At 33.0% G+C, this 21,300-nt stretch overlaps 1 protein-coding gene across 10 annotated transcripts in view; it reads left to right on the top strand.

The window, feature by feature from the left end:
• The window catches only part of LOC131669021 (inactive dipeptidyl peptidase 10), a 1,674,792-nt gene that overhangs the window by 145,176 nt on the left and 1,508,316 nt on the right, over window positions 1–21,300 (top strand). For 7 of the 10 annotated variants that reach the window (XM_058943594.1, XM_058943586.1, XM_058943627.1 and 4 more), the window contains exon 2: window positions 7,735–7,896. In XM_058943594.1, the coding sequence (XP_058799577.1) occupies window positions 7,735–7,896 (162 nt within the window). Of the gene's footprint in view, window positions 1–7,734; window positions 7,897–21,300 lie in introns of those variants that run through there. The other 3 variants (XM_058943603.1, XM_058943635.1, XM_058943645.1) reach the window with 1 other exon arrangement.

Below are 21,300 nucleotides of genomic sequence, written 5' to 3'. Positions count from 1 at the left end.
CCTATCCACGTTACAGCGGCGAATTAAGCTCAAGTATTAAAAAATTTTATACAAGACGTTGCAAGAAGAAAAAAGTCAAAGTTTGAAGTTGGTGACAAAATCAGAGTAAGCAAAGCGAAGCAAATTTTGAAAAAGGATATACAATAAATTGGTCATCGGAAATATTTACAATTGTTCGTGTGGCACAAATAAATTTAATTACTTATCTTTTGAAAAATTATCAAAATCAGCCTATCCTAGGTGGCTTCCACGAGCAAGAACTTCAGAAAACAAAGTGTCCCGATATCTATCTAGTAGAAAAGTTATTAAAAGGCGTGGTAATCAAGTTTCAATGGTTAGGATTTGATGATTCATATAATAGTTAGATAAATATAACCGAACTATAAAAAACCTATATAGATTAAAGAATTAATAAATAAACACACATTTGATTTGTAAAATATAAAAATAGTGTTTTTTTCTTCTTATACGTACATTGATATATATTTACAGCCATCGCCTTCGTAGGTGAGAAATAATTTAAGTTATTTAGCGTAATCTGCCATATCGTTCAGCAGTTTTTCATTCATGATTAATGCAGTCGTTATCTCTTGTTTGGTAGAAATAGCTGAAACTCGGCGTTCACTTCACTTACGACTTTTACACCGAATCGTCTTTCAACTGGTTTCAGTGTAGTGATCATGTACTTGGATTCTATCTCCAATTCGCGAATCTTCTTAGTGCGTTTGAATTGATGACAATCTATATTTTTTAGCTGCGCAAGTTCCATCTGTAGAACAAATAATTTTTAAGTTGACTTAAAACAAAAAAAAATTCACCAAATCACAATTACCTCGAGTAATTTCAATCACGAAACTTTTTTCTTAATTTTATCGACAAAACGATCTTCCAGTAACTTTCTTTTCTTTGGAGCAAGTTGACTAAGAACGAAATGAGAAGACTACTACTGCTGCTGCTCACTACTTGTCGTTGCAAGTAATTTTTTCTTGATGAGAATGAGCTCTGCAGCCTCGGGTTCTAATTGATATAACCCGTTACCCACTCCAGTCATTTTCGGTAGCTGGACGGCGGCGGCGGTTGGCGGCTCGACGGCGCACTATGGGCTAAAATGAAAAATGTTGTGACAAAATAAAATTGCATGCGATAGAAACACGATATGGAAATGAATCAAACGCTGTTTTAAACCTGAAGTGATGCTGAATACAGGAAAATTATTCCGATTCAAAAATATTCAATTTGACCTTGAAAATTTCAAGGTCAAAGTCACAACTTTCACAAAAAAAAACCACTTTAACGTTTTTTAACACACTCAGCGATTTTTTTTTTGAAAAAGTAAGACAGCCATTGTGTAGGCCTTGAAAAACTACATCTAAAAACGCTCTTCAAAAAATTTTTTTCAATTATTGGTCATCGAGGTACGTATCCTGAAAGCTACACATTTTTTCAAGTAGAAAAACTCGGAAATAATCTGGGAAAGCGAAAAATTGTCTCATACAAAAGTTCTTTAACATTGAAGGGGCCATATTTCTGTAACATTTATATTGACCTTGAACATGTTTCGTCAAGGTCATTTCTAGGTCAAGGGGTTTTTTCGACAGAAACACCTACTTTTTATCGTGGATTTGAATTCTGCATGAAATTCTACGTATAAAAAAATGCTGTCACCCCCTACTAATCCATTAATATACCCATAATAACCCTACGGCAATGGTAATAACCCCCAAATAAGAACTTCCCCCCTAATAATCCAATGTCAATACTATAAATTCCCGAAAAACCCAATGGCAGTACTAGCAACCCTCAATGACCGGATGAAAAGTACGAATTTCGCGTACACACACACATTCACACCTATAGTGGTAGTTTTAGTAAGAGTATGTCACAATTAAAACAAAAAAAAATAATAGAAATGGAAAGATTCTTGTTTATACAACACATACTTACAATCTAATGAAATACATTTAAATGTCTATAACAATATCACAGTCTAATTCATCGACCGAATATATTTCAGTTTCTTCTTGTTCATTACATTCTTCATCCGACTGTGTATTTTGACTATCTTCGGATACATTGCTATTTGCATTTGGTCTGTAAATATTAAATGGCAATATAATATTGATTGATAATGAATCAGAATATAAAACCATTTCTAACCATTTCCGAGTCTTTCTACTTGAAAAGATGTGTACCTTTCAGGATACGTACCTCGATGACCAATAATTGAAAAAAATTTTTTGAAGAGCGTTTTTAGATGTAGTTTTTCAAGGCCTACACAATGGCTGTCTTACTTTTTCAAAAGAAAATCGCTGAGTGTGTTAAAAAACGTTAAAGTGGTTTTTTTTTGTGAAAGTTGTGACTTTGACCTTGAAATTTTCAAGGTCAAATTGAATATTTTTGAATCGGAATAATTTTCCTGTATTCAGCATCACTTCAGGTTTAAAACAGCCTTTGATTCATTTCCATATCGTGTTTCTATCGCATGCAATTTTATTTTGTCACAACATTTTTCATTTTAGCCCATAGTGCGGCGGTCGACGGCTAGACTGCGATCATTCCCAACGCTTCTATCTCCTCCCTATCCACCAATGAGATGTCGTAATGATCCCAAAGAAGTGTTTCGGTGGTTCCAGGTATCAAGAAGCGTTTATCGTCATGAGCACTGATTATCAGAGAAAATCATAATTACTTAATTAATAAATATATCAATAATGAAAATTGAATTTCAGATAAGCTAAAATAGTTTGAAGTTTTAGTAAGTGTAGTTGAGAATCGAGCCGGAACCGAGTTTGAAGTAATTAACATTTTCAAATTGAACATTTAAGAAATCAAAGAAACTAATTAGTGCATCAGATTGTGTGTCTAAAACAATATATAATGTTATATTCAGCTTATTAGTATGTTATAGTTTTTCACTTGAAAATAAAAACAAATAAGTGATCATAAATCAACATTGAACAGATGGTGTACAGACTGTCATAACTATTGAAACTTGACCATAGTACGTCATAAAGCTCGCCTCTAAAAAGGAACAGTTTCTTTGCTACTGCTAATTAGCTCCTATTTTAAATATTGTAAACAAGCGTTTTCATTTCTTACCTGTGTCAGACACAGATGAGAAATGAGAACGCGCATGCGCACAATCAATAAAATAGTTAACAATGTTTTATTATGATGATAAAGTTGATGATTAATAAAGTTGTGAATCTACTTAACCTAACTTTTTTTGCAATATCCCAGTAACTCTGATTAAGTGACACGAACGCTGATGATTTGATTTTTGAAATTTTTTATGATTCTTTCGGAGGCAATTTACTCAAAGCAATAAATTTAAGACCTATTATCTTGAAATATAGTTGGAAAAAACCAATATTTGCAGGAGAAAACAATACTAAGCGCAGATGTATAACTAGAAATAAGATTGAAAAATAACATGTTATTCTTCCGATACACAAACAAGTATCGTATCAACATTATATACTTCTTTTTGGTATGATTTGAAGGATATCTGGTAAAATTTTCAGCCAAATTTGGAATTGCTACAAAAAAGTTACAGAGGATTGAATTTGGTTAAAATTGTCATTTTTTACATTTTGAATCTACTTTGAGATGCAATAAGTGAATTTTTACTTTGAAAAAGTATAAAGGGTAATATTTTTCTTGTCTTTCGAAAAACGAACGAAAAATTCGCTAGTTGAAAGAATCTAAAATATTGAAAATTGAATTTTTTACAGAGCTTTGAAGATGAGCGAAAATTGAAAAAAGCGTACTGTACGTTACAACCAATTTACAAGCTCCTTGATCACATAGGCTAATTTCTAATGATATAAATGTGTTATTTTTTTATGGTTATCTTCAAAAAATTATCAGCGTCGAAATCGGTTACCCACGTACGCACGGTTTTGGTTGAAAAGTATTAGACAGGCCCATATATATACATACATATATACATATGTATAGTATATGTGTGTGTGTGTACATATGTATTCTATTGAATATTTTGAAAAAACCCATACAAAAATTATGAAGAACATATTTTCAAAAGAATATTTTTGTTACTGAAGATTTTATTCGATGGAAAGATACGAGTATAACAAAGGCACCATCAGAATATATTAGGAAATATATACAAAGTAATCCTGATTTAAGTAGGGCGATCGCACAGGAAAATCAGATATGTGCTTCATTTTTGATTTCTCTTATATTTAAATTCAATAACTTTATAAAAGTCTATTGTATAGTGTCCTATATAATCTGCTTTCAAGAATCGAATTAAATCAACTATAATTGTTAATCATATTCGCTTAAATGTCAATTCTTTTTGGATTGATGCATATGAATTTTTGAAATTACAAGTAAAAAGGTTTCTTTATACATGTAATTCTTAGAAAATAAATACTGAGATGGCAGCTTAGTCCATTGTTAAAAAACGAGATGAAGGAAAGAATAATGAAATTGAATATTTCAATACTAAAATCGTTTTTATTTATAATACAACTAATCTCGATTCTTGGTTCAAAAATGACATTAAGCAAGTAATATTAAACAGTATGAAAGAATTTCAAGAAAGAGACTCAGATTGAACTCTGAAAATAAGAGTCGGTTTAACAATCAATATGAATAAGCATAATTCTCTTAAACCATTCTCAGATATTCCATTGCCAGCGTTCTTAGCAAATAAAAAAAACTTGCATGAATGTTAAAAATAATAATAATCAGTGTTTAAAATGTCCTGTTTTATCAGCCCTTTATCCAGCCGATCATGGAGATGAAATGAAAAAATATAAAGTGAACGAACTTAAATTTGATGGCATATATTTCCCAATGAAAATAATAAATATTAAGAAATTTGAAAAACTGAACAATAATCAATTAATTTGTACATATTAAAAATGTTTACGATCCAAGCGCACTTTTTACCGACAATCATCGGTGCGCTTGACCAGAGCGAGAGCACGTTTTAGCACAGCCGAAAACAGGGTTTTCCCCAGGGCAAGATCATACGCGCTTGATCTAGCGTCTCCTTTACATGTGTCGCGCGGTTGTGAACCAGACCGTGCATTGACCGGCATTAGTCCAATAGCCTAATTGTGACGCTTTCCCTTCCATTTCTCTTAACAACGGGAGGTTTGCGTTGCCTCATCAAAAGAAGAGAGGGCGAGAACTAGTTAGTCTTTTGTTTGAGGTGCAATGGTTTACTTCTCACTGAGTTAGCCACTTTATGTTCTTTGGTCGAAGCGCTTAATCTAGTAGTAGCTAGATCTCTTCTTGTATGAGTGCTGATAGCTTGGAACGCGCTTTGTAGTGCCTAGTTATCTCTGAAATGATAAGTGAATTCGCCCATATCAACTGGACTCAACCCACATTACGCTGCTGGAGTGGGAGTTTGTTTCCCGGGAGCCCATCACCAACACGGAAGGATGTATATTTACTCACGCGGCGGTAAGGGCTGATTCCGTTCTCGAGACGTAAAGGCTACCCGCGGTGGAAGTGCCAAGGTTGTCTCCTCCACACGGTTTGCGGCGATCACGTGCACCCGTAAGTAGCAGAACTCTCCCCCCTCTTTTCTTATCAAATATGTTCTGTTTCCTTATCGCCTCGATTATTACTGCGAGCGATCACTTGTAATAATATCATTAGTAAATTCAGAATTAAATCTGTCTTTCACGGGTCTAATTAATTGTGTTAATTCAAATCACGACAATAAAACTAATGTAATTATTTTATTTTATTTGTAAACCTTCTTTCACGATTTACTCCAATCCTCAATCGAATTCGTATACTTCAATTAATTTTCGGGAAAAGTTTTTATATACGAGGGGAGGTCAATAAGTCTTTACAAAAAGAAGAAAAAAAAAGTTTTCCTGTACAATTTTTCAACATAATCTCCTTGAAGGTCAATACATTTTATTAAACGGCCTTCTAGTTTTTTAAGCCATCAGAAAAATATGATTTCTGAAAACCCTCAAAATAGGCATTTGTTTCGGCGATGACTTCTTCATTCGACGTGAATTGTTGTCAGGCAAGCTATTTTTTGGGGTTAGGAAATAAGAAAAAGTCACTGGGAGCCAAATCAGGCGAGTATGATGGATGGTCAATTAATTCGAATAATATTGTCAAATGATTTTGGCCCTTTTCCAAGTAGTCGATGTAGATGATTCCATACGCATTCCAGAAAACCGTAGCCATAATCTTGCCAGCTGACTTTACTGTCTTTGCCTTCTTTGGGGCTGGTTGTCCTGCGGTAATTCATTGATTGGACTGTTCTTTAGTTTCAGGAGTGTAGTGATGTACCCATGTTTCGTCTACAGTTACGAGTCGACGCCAAAAGTCTTCCGGATTACGACGTATGTGTGCCAAAAGAGCCTTAGAGGTAACCACGCAGATTCGTTTGTTTTCAACAGTGAGCAAACGCGGCACCCATCTTGCTGATATTTTTTTCATCCCAAATTTTTCATACAAAATCGAAATGATTGTACCCTTTGATACCCCTGTGGTCTAAACTAATTCTCGCAATTTTAATCTTCTATCACTCAACACCATATCGTGGATTTTGTTGACCATTTCGGGGGTACTCACTTCTGCGAGGTGTCCTGAACGAGGTTCATCTTTTGTTGTTGTACGGCCGCGTTTAAATTCATTTACCCAGTTATAAACAGTCTTAAGCACAGGGGCAAACTTGCCATGAACGGCGTTCAACTCAACTGTGATATCTTTTAGTGTAAGGCCTTTCAAACAAAAATGTTTATCACCGCTCGAAACTCTGTTTTTTTCCATTTTTCAAATAAACCTATAACTTTTTGTTCAACCAACGATCACAAAAAAACGACTTAATTAATCGAGCTAAAACTTTGTACGATATTTACTTAGTAGTATTGCTTGCCAAAAACATCATAATTTAAGCGTGACGAGCGCCATCTCTTGGATTTTGTAATGACTTATTGACCCCCCTTGTATTGTTCAAAAAAATTATAGCAAACGATTTGAAAAGTTTCCATGTCATGTAAGAAAGTTAAAATGAGACAAACACAGACAAAGATTATTATATTGATGAAGAAAGTAAGGATTAAGAAAATGGACTATATGATGATGAAAATTTCAGTTTAAAATTTCATTACTTATGTATTACAAATTTGTCTGCATTCGGAAGGCGATAGTGAATTAAATTTTCCGATTCGCCTATTAATTCTACTCGTACCTTGACGTGGAAGAAGAATTGTATACAAGAACTAGACCGGCCAATCTCTGGAATCGTACGAGAAAAGATAAATAATCAGCTGTTGGTAAAGAACCCGCCATTTTGTGACGGGAAAACCTACCCATGGCAAATGTAAAATTTAATATATGTAGAAGATGATTGATGTTCTGCAAGCCTGTTTTTCGCGTTTCCGACTCGAATTCCCAAAGACTGCTACAATCTAAGAAAAGCAGTTTAGTACCCATAAAATAAGTCGAGGAGTTTAGTCGCCAATGGGTAGTCGGTGATGAGATTTTGCCGACGGATTTATCTTCCAAAATTTCTTGTCGCAAATTAATTTCACGTTATTTGACCATATAATGCTATATTTTTGATAGTTATAAAATTGTTATGATAATTATTATTATCTTATTTATTAAGTTGATAAAAATTACAAGGGTATAGTATGAAAGAGGTAATATTAGTGTTAAAATATAACAAATTATGTAGAAATTGTTTACATTAATATTTTCTACATGTTATAATGTATATTATAGGAATTGGTATCTACAAATCCGAATCAGAGGAATTGGCGTGGTATTCTCATTGCCTTGCTTGTGATCATCGCAGTTCTAGCACTTATTGTAACATCAGTCGCACTTCTAACTCCTCCAGATGAAGGCCCTCGCATAAGTGGTTCACGTATAAAATTATCTGAGGTTTGTTACTATCTTAATCTTACTATTTCTCTCATAATATTTGTGTTTCTTTATCTATTTATCTATCTAAATATTGTCTTCTGTTTCTCTGTTACTTTTCTCGTAAAAAAATGAGTGACACATATAGGATAAAAGATACATGGAGATATAAGAACATTTGTTAATATTTATGTAGAGGTATCAATAATGTTATGGAAGCGTGAATCTTCCCCATAAATTTTCTTTTATTTCAGTAATAAGAAAAAGTAAACAGAAAAAAATCTTATGTTCTATTCTAAACGTCATACACAAGCGAGATACAATACAAATACAACCGTGGCTACACGGTTTACGTACAAGCAATTGAACACGAAGTGTGTGTAAAACGGATATACAGACAACTTCTTCCAACAATTTTTAGATATGTGTTCACAATATTATATATCAGACACTTTATTATTCAAATAATTCTCTCTTTTGATTACAGAAAATCCTGAATAGGTGAGACCGTTGTTATGTTAACGTGACTCCGGTGTAGAAAATTAAATAATTTTATTACTAATTATTATCTGCTAGTACTTCATTTATTCATTATAAGTAAATAGGTAGATAATAATAATGAATTAGCTAAACTACAAATTGAGTTAACCACACTAACCGATTGTTAAGTAATAATAAATCATAACTCTTCATAATAATAAAAAATTAACAATTTAACACAATTAATAAAAAGTACCAATTATAAGCAAACATTTATTTACTCGTACTATGAACGATTTATTTACGATACTTCTGATACTTTATTTGTTATCATTCGTTAAGATATCGATGGTTGAGGCTTCTCGATCAAATCCGTTGATTGTCGTTAAAATGCGATGAGAATAAGAACGATAGATATCCTGATAAGAACATGATGCGAAATCTTATTTGAAATACATTACGAATCAATCAAAGAAGAATAACGAAGGAAGACACATGGGGCGCACTTAATTTTCTCAACTATGGACAATTCTGCATATATCTTTGGAACTAATTATATTAGTATCTTTCTATTCATTTAAATATATCTACTCGTTCTATCAAGTCGATTCCACCTATACAAAAACAAATCTCCTTGAAAACATTTTAATTTCATTAAAATAATACAATTCTATGATCAATTAGTTTTATGATAAATCAAATTTAATTCCTGAACGACAAATACAAGCTATAGTAATGAAGGAAAGTATATAATAATATAATAATATAATAATAAGAAAAGTATACAATAATATAATTCAACAAAATTTTAGATGAATAATGCCTAAATATTCAATTCTTGCTTTTCCTTCTTACATGTTACCGGTTACAGAATCAGTAAAAGAATGATCATGACGTATTTGTAAAAGTCGTTCAACATCTCTAATTCTTCTTTTTATCAATTTCTTTAATTGCTAATTTCTGTTTGTTCGTTATCGCATTTTTAATTAGGATTGTGTTTTTTGCATACGCGGATGTTCATTTCTGAAGCAATCATCAACTAGAGACGAACAGAGAGATTACTAACTTCAATGGTACGAAACGTAACCGATGAAAGCTGATGAATTGAACGCCCTCAGTGGCTAAAGCGTCGAAACTGACGTATAATTTCAAGAAAGAATGGCAGGGTCTACTACACGTACAGCTAAAAAATGTATGAGAAGCCTATGTGAGTCTCACGGAGAAAAGGGGAAGTGAACGTGCGCCTGGCATATCACGCTCGCTGGTGAGCAGAGCGAAGTAGCAATATGAGCTGAACGCTGCAAGACGATTTTATTCGTTTTCTACGATTTGGATAGAGGCTTCGATTCCTACTTGATTCAATTTGTTTTTATTATGAATAATTATATCTTTTTAATTATGTCAAATATTACAACTAATATTTATAACCCAAAGTTCTTACATTTTTTTTTATTATATCCATATTTATTTACAATCTGCCTCGCATATTGAGGCAATAAGTAAATTTGATTACAGTTTAGCAAAGAAATATACATAATTAATAGAATAGTTCATTGAGTATTCTATCTTTGTATTTCAAGCTGCTTGTAAAATTACAATTTATTTATTTATTTATGTACTTAGGATTTTATGTTTCTTTAATCTGGTATTTGTAATGGATGTCTTGAGTAGCTTGTTGACAAGTTTATTTCGGTGATTTTGAAGTTTGGAATTATATTTTTCATAGAATGTTTTAATTTTTTCTTTGACTGATGGAACTTGTAGATCATTTCTAATAATTTTATTTATAACGAACCAAGGGGCCCGTACTATACTACATAGTACTTTTGATTGAAATCTTTCAATTATTTTTATTTTCAAGCTTGCAACAGCACACCAGAGATAAATATCATAAGTCCAAATTGGTTTGTGTACAGCTTAATATAACAGTAGTTTGTTTTCGATTGACAGCTCTATGGTTGGGATTCTACTACCATGGATTAGAATACGACTCTGATAATCTTTAATACTCACTCAGAACGTATACCAAAATATCAAGGAAAAACAATTAGAGATAACATAGACAGAAATAGAGAAATACCTGGATTCAAAAGATGTAGGGAAATCAAAAAGATCCGAATCAAAAAGTAGAATACACAATGACAATAAAATTCAAACAAAAATTCAAGAATCTGTGATAGTGAAGAGGAATCTTATGATGAAAAAATCAACGAAAGTATAAGAGCATTCAGAGAAAAAAAGAAAGAAAATGCGAGAAAGAAAAATTAAGAGTAACCCTAATCGAAATCCAGTCTTTGAATATAAAGTTCAGAGCAAAGAAAAAGAATATAAAGAAACAATAGAAAAAGAGGATGTACGAGTCGCAACTTTGATTGCCTCTTTAAATGAAAATCCAACCACTGCAAAAGAAGCTCTCCAAACTTCAGATCAAGACAAGTGGTTAGAGGCTATTAAAGAAGAATTAAAGTCATATACAAATAACGAAGTATGGAACTTAGTAGACAAAAATAAATAAAAATTCTTGATCTCCAAATGGTTATTCAAAAGAAAGATTTCAGAGGAAGAATTGATTATTTACAGAGCTGAATTCATAATTAAAAAATTCAGAGACCAGAATAATTATGAGCTTAATGAAACGTATGTACCGGTGTCTAAACTTAACACAATAAGATCTTTGCTGACAGTAATAAATAAGTATGAGATAGAAGTTATTGAGAACTGTCGTAAAGACAGTTTTCTTGAACGAAATCTTAGATGATAAGATCTACATTGAAATTCCAGAGGATACAGTGCAGTATGAAAATGAGAGAAAAATCAAAATTTGTAAACTAAAAAAAGCAGCTTACGGATTGAAAGTCAGTCCGATTGGATCAAAAGTTTAATGAAGAGGTAAATAATGTAGGACTAAAAAATTATATTCATGATCCTTGTTTGAATACATGGAGATTAAATAAGAAGATGGTTTTAATGGCTTTGTATGTTAATGATATCATTATATTCAGCAATGATTCAGAGAAATTGAAGAGAAATCATGTAAAGCTTTTAAATGAAATGTTAGAAGGGCATAAAAAATATTTAGGAATGAAAGTTACACGAGATCTAGGAAACGAAATTATTAATTTGGATCAATGTAAATGTATAGAAAAAGTACTAGAAAAATTTGGAAGAATGAAGCTAATAGTAGCTTATTGTACGAGGGTGGGTCAATAAGTCCTTAGCAAATCCAAGAGTTGGCGGTCAAAGCATCCTAATTTATGTTGCATCAACAAGCGTCACTATTAAATAGAGTGCTGTCGAAGTTCAGCCAGATTTATTGATTAGTTCCGTTTTTATTGTCGATCAAAGTGAATAACTTTTGTTTCTTGTTAACAATGTTTAAATTAATTAAATTAAATTAAGTTCCGAGAGGTGATAAAAAATTTCTATTTAAAAAACCTTACACCGAAAGAAATCAAAGCTGAGTTAGATGCAGTTCATGGTGTATCTGCCCAGGTGTTTGCAACTGTTTACAATTGGGTAAATAAATTTAAACGTGACCGTTCAATGACTGCAGATGATCATCGTTCAGGCTATCGTGTAGACGTGAGCACTCCGAAAATGATCAATAAAATTCATGACATGGTGTTGAATGACCGAAGAATAAAATTGCGTGAAATTATTGAGGCTACAGGGGTTTCAAAAAATATAGTCATTTCGATTTTGCATGAAAAATTGGACATGAGAAAAATTTCGGCAAGATGGGTGTCGCGTTTGCTCTCAGTCAAGAACAGACGCAGTCAAGTGATGGTCGCTGATGCTCGATTTCTGCGTCTATTCATAACTATAGACAAAACCTGGATATACTACTACACTCCTGAGACGAAGGAATAGTCAAAACAATAGATTGTCAAAGGTTAATCAGCTCCAAAGAAGGCGAAGACAGTGAAATCGACCGGCAAGGTTATGGCCACTATTTTTTGGAATGCACATGGAATTATTTTCGTTGACTATTTGAAAAAAGTATAAACAATCATCGGAGAGTATTATGCGTCGTTGTTGTGTTACGTCTTACGACGCATCCTTTTTGTAACAAATGCACATTCATGAAATTCAAAGCTGCTAACCTACTCGCACGTCAGCTGACGAAACGCGAGGTGAATGACACTCCGAAATAAAGTGTTACGGCTTACGACGCATCATTTTTTGTAACAAATGCACATTTATGAAATTCAAAGCTGCTAAACTACTCGCACGTCAGCAAAAAGCTGACGAAACACAAGGTAAATGACATTCCTAATAAAAGTTACCAAACGCAAAAATTCATATTCACAAAAACAAAATGTCACACCATATCGCAATACTGACCTGAAAAGAGCTATAAAAGATATAAAAAGGAATAAACAAATTACACTCAGGCAGTTGATCAGTAGTCCGTCAGTCAGTCAATAAGTACCTGTAAGACTCAACTCCGTACACACCGGTCCGACAATTGGTGATTACTTTACTTAATAAACTCGCGACTGTTACAAAGTAATATCGTGTAAGTAATTATTCAACGACCTACCCAAAATAATTCAACAAGCAGTTAGAGCCTGCTACATTTATACAATTCAACAAGCAGTTAGAGCCTGCTACATTTATACAATTCAACAAGCAATTAGAGCCTGCTACATTTATAAAATTCTACAAGCAGTTAAAGCCTGCTGCATTTCTGTCAACAATTAAAAAACTACGATTATCAAGGTAGTGCAATTATCAGACATACATTTCCACATACATTTATTATAAGTGAGACATATCCAACCACTAGTCAACATATTAGAACGTCTCATTCATTAGCTATTCGTAGTTGATGCACGAGACGTAACAATTGGTTCCGGTACGAAAATCAGACAATATATATTATTATTTATCTAACAAATTATTTTTAACAGCTCAATAAGTAATAGTGTTTCTATATATTTCTACCATAATTTTTTGTTAACAATTATTTTTCTTATTTTATATATTTTTCCCTACTTCACTCTATTTTGATTTTGTCGAATTCCCTTTGTTTATGCCGTTGATTATCAAGTGCAATGTCCAAATGAGCAAGAAATCCAGCACAACGAAGAACACATCATCCGTAATTAGGAAACTTACGCGATCACAAATCGACAAGAATCTATAATTAGAAGACCTTTTAGAAAAAGGACTGGATGAATTAGCTTTCAAAAAAAGTAACAAACTACGAAGATCGCCGACTAAGATTAAGACCCAAGAAGAAATCGCAGAAAAAGTGAAAATTACGGGAACAATAAGGAAAATCATACCAGCAGCTAACCAATTAATTGATTTAACAGAAAAGCAAACAAACAGAACAGACTACACTGATTCAGACAGATATTCACTACTAGACCAGACGTTCGACATATTTGACTTAGAAAAACACGATAGATATTTAGACATTGGAGGACTTTTATGTGAATAAAATCTAATATTAGGGACAGCAAAGTAAATATTATTCACCATAAACAAAAACGAAGAATCAGTCTACACACAACACGCATTACCAAAAATCTCTGACGAATCTATTAACCAACACTAGAACAGTAAAGACTCAAAAAAAGACATTAGGCAAATAAATAAAACACAATACACAAAAGAAAAAGAGAGTGAAAGAAACACTCAGCAAATTCAAGGAAAACAAATTCAAGGAAACTAACGTATCACAAGCCCAGCAACAAACCCATTAAATATGGCAAATTCACATCCAATCAAATTATCTCTCAAAGAATTGGTAAATTATGTCCCGGACTTCGATGGTAAAAATATGCCACCCGCAAAGTACATCAGGAAACTACGACGAGTAAAAAATCTAGTAGATAACCAAGATGAACGCAATGTAGTAGAACTATTGAAAGTGAGAATGAAGGGAGAAGCAGAAGAAGCTTTAGAAAACAGCTGTGTGGAAACAATAGACGAATTAATTACAGCAATACGAAGTCTATATTCAATTCAAGAAGACGTACACGAACTGCGTGCTAGGATACGCAAAATAACACAAGGAAATACAGAATGAATTATTCAATATACAAATAGATTATGTCAACTAGTATTAGAAATAAAAGAAATATATAGAATACAAGAAACAAATGAAATAGCCAGGAAGAATTTCTATGAAGAATTAGATGCAGACGCAGCAAAATGCTTTAAGAAAGGAATGCGAGCAGAAATAAAATACGAACTAGGCAACGAGACAACATTACAAGAAATGTCCAAAAAAGCTATCGAAATTGAAAATGACATAAATATTAGAAAAGCAACAGACAATGTGGCAATTAACAACACATATGCCGAATACAATGATTATTATAGACCCGAACTACCAAAAAAAATTATGATATTTCAAATTTGTCATGACACCCAACACGAAGCGCTATTTTGCTATTCTGCAGCATGCGTCTATTGTAAAGGATCAGATCACTTTTCCAATAACTGTAAAAATTCAGTAGACAAAATCAATTTGATATGCAAATACTGTAGCCAAAAAGGACACTCAATAAGCGCTTGCCCACTAAACAAACGAAGAAATATCCATTGCCAATACTGTCATGAATTAGGACATGAGATAGGTCAATGCCCCTACATTGCCGACTACATAAAATGTTGGAAATGCGGAGAAACGGGACATGAAGCCATCAAGTGTAAAAACAAAATCACACAAAAAGTAAACAAATACGATATTTGCGAAGAGGGAAGTCATCCAACGCAAGAGTTCCCTGAAGTCTTTTGTAAAAAATGCAACAAAAAAGGTCACTCTATCAAATTTTGCACAACAGGTAAAAATAGATCACCCTATAGAATATGCACCCTATGCCAAGAACAGGGACATGAAGAACAAGATTGTGAAGAAGCGCGAATATATTTCACAGAACAAAAAAGCAAATCAAGTTACAAATGCCAATTATGTGATCAATTAGGTCACACAGCAAAGTTCTGCAGAAAAATCGCGAATACACAACAATCTGCAAACCCCCAGCAAACAACACAAAACTACAACACCTACAATAGAAAGTACAATAACGGCTACAGAAACAATTTTAACAACGATCAAAGGAAAAAATTCTGCGCTTATTGCAAAAATATGGGTCACACAGCAAGTGAATGTAGGAAACTACAAGCACTAAAAAATTATCCACCTCAAAATATTTCAATCACATGCGAAGGTTGCAACGAAACAGGACATAACATAGATAACTGTGAAAACATTAAAAGATTACAAGAAGAAAGAGTATTTTGCAGAACCTGTAAAGGCGTCGGTCATACAACAGAGCAATGTCGCAAACATGGGACAAACTTGGAAAACTATGGAGATCCATTGGGAAGGAACGCCTAAGGAATGAGCAGACAATAAAAACGTTCCACGACGAAACATCCACTCTCCCAACACAAGTAAAACAACACACAGATATATACAGCGAATTCGAAGAAAATATAAAGAAAATAGAGAGTACCATGCTACAGACAGATATAACTAAAAACAGTACTGATATTAACCACCAAATTACAAACGACTGTACCAAAATATACATTGTCAAACTTAAAAACCTTCTCAAGTACATAGAAATAGTTGAACCAAATTCGAATAACAAACTGCAACAACGAGTAGATAGTGGAGCACAACTGAACATTATCAAAAATAGCAGCATTCCACAAAAGCATTTAAATAGAAATGAACAAATATCTATATCAAGAATCACAGAAGACGCCATAAGAACAATAGGCTCAACACAAATGCATATTGCAGATGAACCATTTGATTTCCATGTAGCACCAGATAACTTTTCTATTCCTTACGATGGAATAATAGGAATAAATGCTTTCTCCAAACACAAATTAAGATTAGATAGAGGTTACTTGGAAATAAACAATCAAAAAGTGCCATTAAAAGAAACTACTAGCAGAAATCAAACAAACACATTTACAGTACAAACATCAAAAGAAATTAACGAACATCATGACACATGGGAACCCGTAGCATTTGACAAAAAATACATAGTAGACAACAATGATATCGAAACAAATACGACAACACACAGCAAAGAAGTATCAATACATAAAGATGTAACACAAATCTTAAATATAATAAGTGACATACAAAAAGAAACGAAAAATAGTACGAATGATCAAATGTATGGAAATCCAGAAACAAAAATATTATCTGAACCTAACTATCACTCAAGCTTGGCACAATTTATTGGAAATATTAGTAAAGCCCTGGAAGACGAATTCAATGAAACCGAAGAAAATTACACTATTAATGATTATTCAAATTTTTGCGACACGTTAAAAGATAACGTTGCAGGAGAGATTGACAGAAAATACGATAAAATGACGAACCAGCAAATTCACATTATGAATGATATAGAAAATAACTTCAAAAACATCAATGAAAAATTCACACCTAAAGAAACTAATTTAAAATCTACACATATATTTACAACTACGCACAACGAAATCGCACAAAAAGAGACACAAGAACACGAAATAAAAATACGACGAAAGCAATTAATAGATACAATAAACTTAGAACACCTGACTCAACGTAAAAAAGAAAACATAGAAAATTTAATACTGTCATTCGAAGACATGTGCTGGTTAGAAGGAGATATACTTGGCCAATGCAACATAGAAGAACACGAAATTAATTTAACTGATGATAAACCAGTATATGTTAAACAATTTCCTCTGCCATATACACTTAAACAAATCGCATGTGATGAAACAAAGAAGCTAATTACAAATAACTTAATTAGACCCTCAACAAGTGCATTTAACGCGCCAATATGGATCGTGCCAAAAAAGGGATTAACAAAAGACGGAAAGAAAAAATGGAGAATGGTGATAGATTATCGAAAATTGAATCCAAAAACTATTCCAGATCCATATTTTATACCCAATATATTGGAAATTTTCGACTGCATAGGAAAAAACAAAGTTTTTACCACCATCGATATGGTTTCCGGATTTCATCAACTAAAAATGAAAGAGTCAGATATACATAAAACGGCATTTAGTATCCCTGGCTTGGGACGTTTTGAATTCAAAGTATTACCTTTCGGACTAATAAACTCACCTAGGGTCTTCCAAAGAGCACTAACAAAAGTACTCGGACACCTATTGGAAAAAGGGTTCTGTTAGCTGTAAATCGATAATATAATTATCGTTGCAAATACGGTTGAAGAACATAATAAATGATTCAAACTCATAGCAGAAAAATTAAGAATGGCAGGATTAAAAATTGAAACGAGTAAATGCAAATTTATCCAAAAGGAAGTAGAATTCTTAGGCCACATTATAAGTGAGGAAGGCATCAAAACAGACCCAAAGAAAATAGAAGCAATAAAGAAATTTCCTATCCCGAAAACCATCAAAAATATCAGAGAATTCTTAGGCCTAACAAGCTACTACAGACGCTTTATTGGAAACTTCTCACAAATAGCAAAACCTATCATAGATTTACTGCAAAAAGAACAACCATTTATTTGGACTGAAGAAAGACAAAAAGCATTTGAAAAATTAAAAAATGCCCTATGCACAACTCCAGTTCTTTAATACCCAGATAAGAAAAAACCATTCATCATTACAACAGATGCTTCAAACACTACGCGCTGGGTTGTGTACTCTCTTGTTACGTCCCGAGACGTAACTATTTCTTCATTTTGATTTCATCAGCAATCAATTGAAAAACGAAATAATGTATAAACAACGAACGGCATTTTTACAAAATACAAACTCAGCGAAATTAAAAGATGAGTAGTCCGAAAATTTGGGGCGCCCGACATTTTGATTTTTTGATTACTCAACACATTAATATGGGCCGAAGAGTCAATATAAAAACAGAAGACTCGACTATTCGGCAGTTGATTCGCGACGCGCGACTACTCAATAACATTAAAATTTGTTAAAGTTCTTACGGGCTGATTCGCGACGCGCGACAGCCGAACAACGTATAATTCACCTACTGTTATTTTTGAGAAACCATTTCTGTCATTGAATAAATAAATAATTACTTAAATCGAGTGTTCGTGCATCATTACCGACCGACCTCATATATACTTTATCAAGATAAAGCTAAACAGCCAACTTAACTCGAAATAATAACCCAGGAAAGTTCCTGTTACTATAATATTTACTAATAAATGAATGATCATACATATTTTAAAACTACATGTCACGGCTACGTAGTCGCGACATAACACTCTCAAGGAGAGATTGGTGATGACAGACCAATAGCATTTGCATCAAGAATCTTAAAATCAGCAGAGAAAAAATACCATACATACGAAAAAGAAGCACTTGGCATAGTATTCACAATAAAGACATTTAAGAATTACATATACGGAAACAAATTTACCATCGTTAGTGATCACAAACCATTGTTATCCTTCAAATAAGCAGATAACAATTCAAGAGTACAAAAATGGAGACTAAAACTAGCAGATTTTGATTATGATATTATGTACAAACCTGGCAAAATAAATACAAATGAACGACAAGTACAAGAAAAACAAGAGGAACAAATCAAAATAACAAGAAAACAAGACAAAGAAAAAGAAAATAGAAATAAAAATATTACACAAGCACAAGTACATATGGAAAACGAAGAAAAAACAAATAATGAAGCAAAAATACAGAAACAACATAACATTTGATTTACGGAAAAACCCATCGAATCAAGAAAAGACAACATTATACATTTTATCGACAACAAACATCAATCATTAGATAACGCAACAGAAAGAATAATAAAATTCAAACAGATACAACCAGACAAAAATCTACAGCCCCAGGAAATTGAAATAATAAGGTCAGGAACAAAAAATATCTTCATAGCCTGTCTTGACACAAGATAGTCCGCTATGAGGATAAAGGAGAATCTCAAAGGTCTCGTCAAATTATTAAGAACATTAATAATTCGCAGGAAAATAACAACATTCAGCATCTCAAGAGACCTACAATTAAAAAACATACATTGGACCGAAATAGAAAACATTCTAGCAACAACATTCGAAACTTCTGAAACTAAAATTATCATTTGCCTAAATTACATCGACTACGTAAAACTCACAGACCGAGACAGTATATTCGACCAATATCACTTAAGCGCACTAGGAGGACATTCGGGAATCAACAGAACATGGAACAGAATAAAGAACAAATACTATTGGGAAAATCTGAAAACTGATATAGAGAACCGTATCAAAAATTGTAAAACTTGTCAAAGAAATAAACTAAAAAGAATAAAAACTAGACAACCAATGATAATAACGGACACTCCCATGAAAACATTCGACAAAATTGCAATGGACATAGTAGGACCTCTAAACGTTACTAATAATCAGAACAAATACATTCTTTCTATACAAGACCTACACTCAAAATTCATAATAGTTGTTCCACTCATTGATCAAACCGCAGAAACAATTGAAAACGCCCTAATCAAAAGATTTATATGTATTTTCAGTTCACCAAAAGTAGTCCTCACCGACAGAGGAGCAAACGTTACAAGTAAAATTTTAAAAACCATTGCTCGTAGATTTAAAATTGCAAAAATAGAAACAACCGCATTTTCACCACAATCAAACGGCTCCCTAGCAAGAGCACATCACCCCCTTTGTGAATATTTGAAAAATTTTTCTAGTAAAAAAATTGAATGGGACAATTTATTAGAATTAGCCCAATTTCATTACAACACAAGCGTTCACAGCGCACATAGATTTACTCCGCATGTACTGGTTTTCGCTTATCCACCACGATTACCATCTAGTGAACCGTTAAAAACTTCAGAACAATTGCCAACATTCAATAATTATCTATCAATACTTATACAAAACATGCAGGATATTGCATGCTTAGCGCGAGAAAACCTCATAACAGCAAAAGAAAAATCAAAAAAATATTATGATCGCCACATAAACCCTTGCAATTTCAAAATAGGAGATCAAGTGTGGCTCATTAAAGAACCTAAACCAGGAAAATTAGAAAAGAATCGCAACCTGGGTCCCTTTGAAATATTAAACATCACAGATAAATATAACGTAACAATAAATAAGGGTGGAAAACCGAATACAGTTCATGCAAATAAATTAATATTACACAAGAGTATATAAACTGATAAACTTTTCTCTGTTTTAGGACAAAGATATCATGTATTCAAAAATAACGTTATTCATTACATTCTTTCAAATTACTTATGCATACATTGGATATCACTGCGGCACCACAAACACCAAAATCACAACATTCTCCCTACTGGACGCTGACGAATGCGACTTTAACACCTAAACCATAAACTCAACAATAGTAAATATAGAACTTATTCAAGCAGCCGAATTTAGAAATGTTCCAGTACATCAAATCAAAATTGAAATCCATGGGACAGTATACCAATGCGGATTATTCGGACGCCTCGAACCTGAACAAAACGGAGAACAAGATTACTTGTATGAATTGAGCCATGAACAATGTCAAACTATCCACGAAACGAGAATTTTTAAGTATGACAATTTTCATACAATTGCCGATTTATAAATAAACGCCACAACAACCAAGGACATAGACTTTGCTGGCAATGCAGGAAGCTGCAGCGGCGTAGCCTACGCAGACAGGTTCAGATCATGGAATAAGGTACTTGTTCAAGGCACAATTAAAATCATATTAATACAAGCCTATGCTATGAAAATTTGTCTGAGTAATGACAAATTACATTTAAGCTCAGGAACGACCTGTAAATTTTCAGACACAACTTGCGTAGACTCTGACGGGGGTTATACATTTTGGGACATTTTACCTCAGAAAGAATGTTTTACTAACACTTATGATATTTTATATAAAGGTCCAGTAACAAAATATTTTAACACACATAATAACGATATAATATACATGGTAAACACTAGCGACACGACCTTTGCTTTAACAGCC

Source organism: Phymastichus coffea, unplaced genomic scaffold (genome assembly GCF_024137745.1).
Source record: "Phymastichus coffea isolate CEN01 unplaced genomic scaffold, Cenicafe_Pcof_1.1 PCOF00007, whole genome shotgun sequence".
Classification (NCBI taxonomy): Eukaryota; Metazoa; Arthropoda; class Insecta; order Hymenoptera; family Eulophidae; genus Phymastichus; species Phymastichus coffea.
This window is presented reverse-complemented; position numbering and strand designations above follow the sequence as displayed.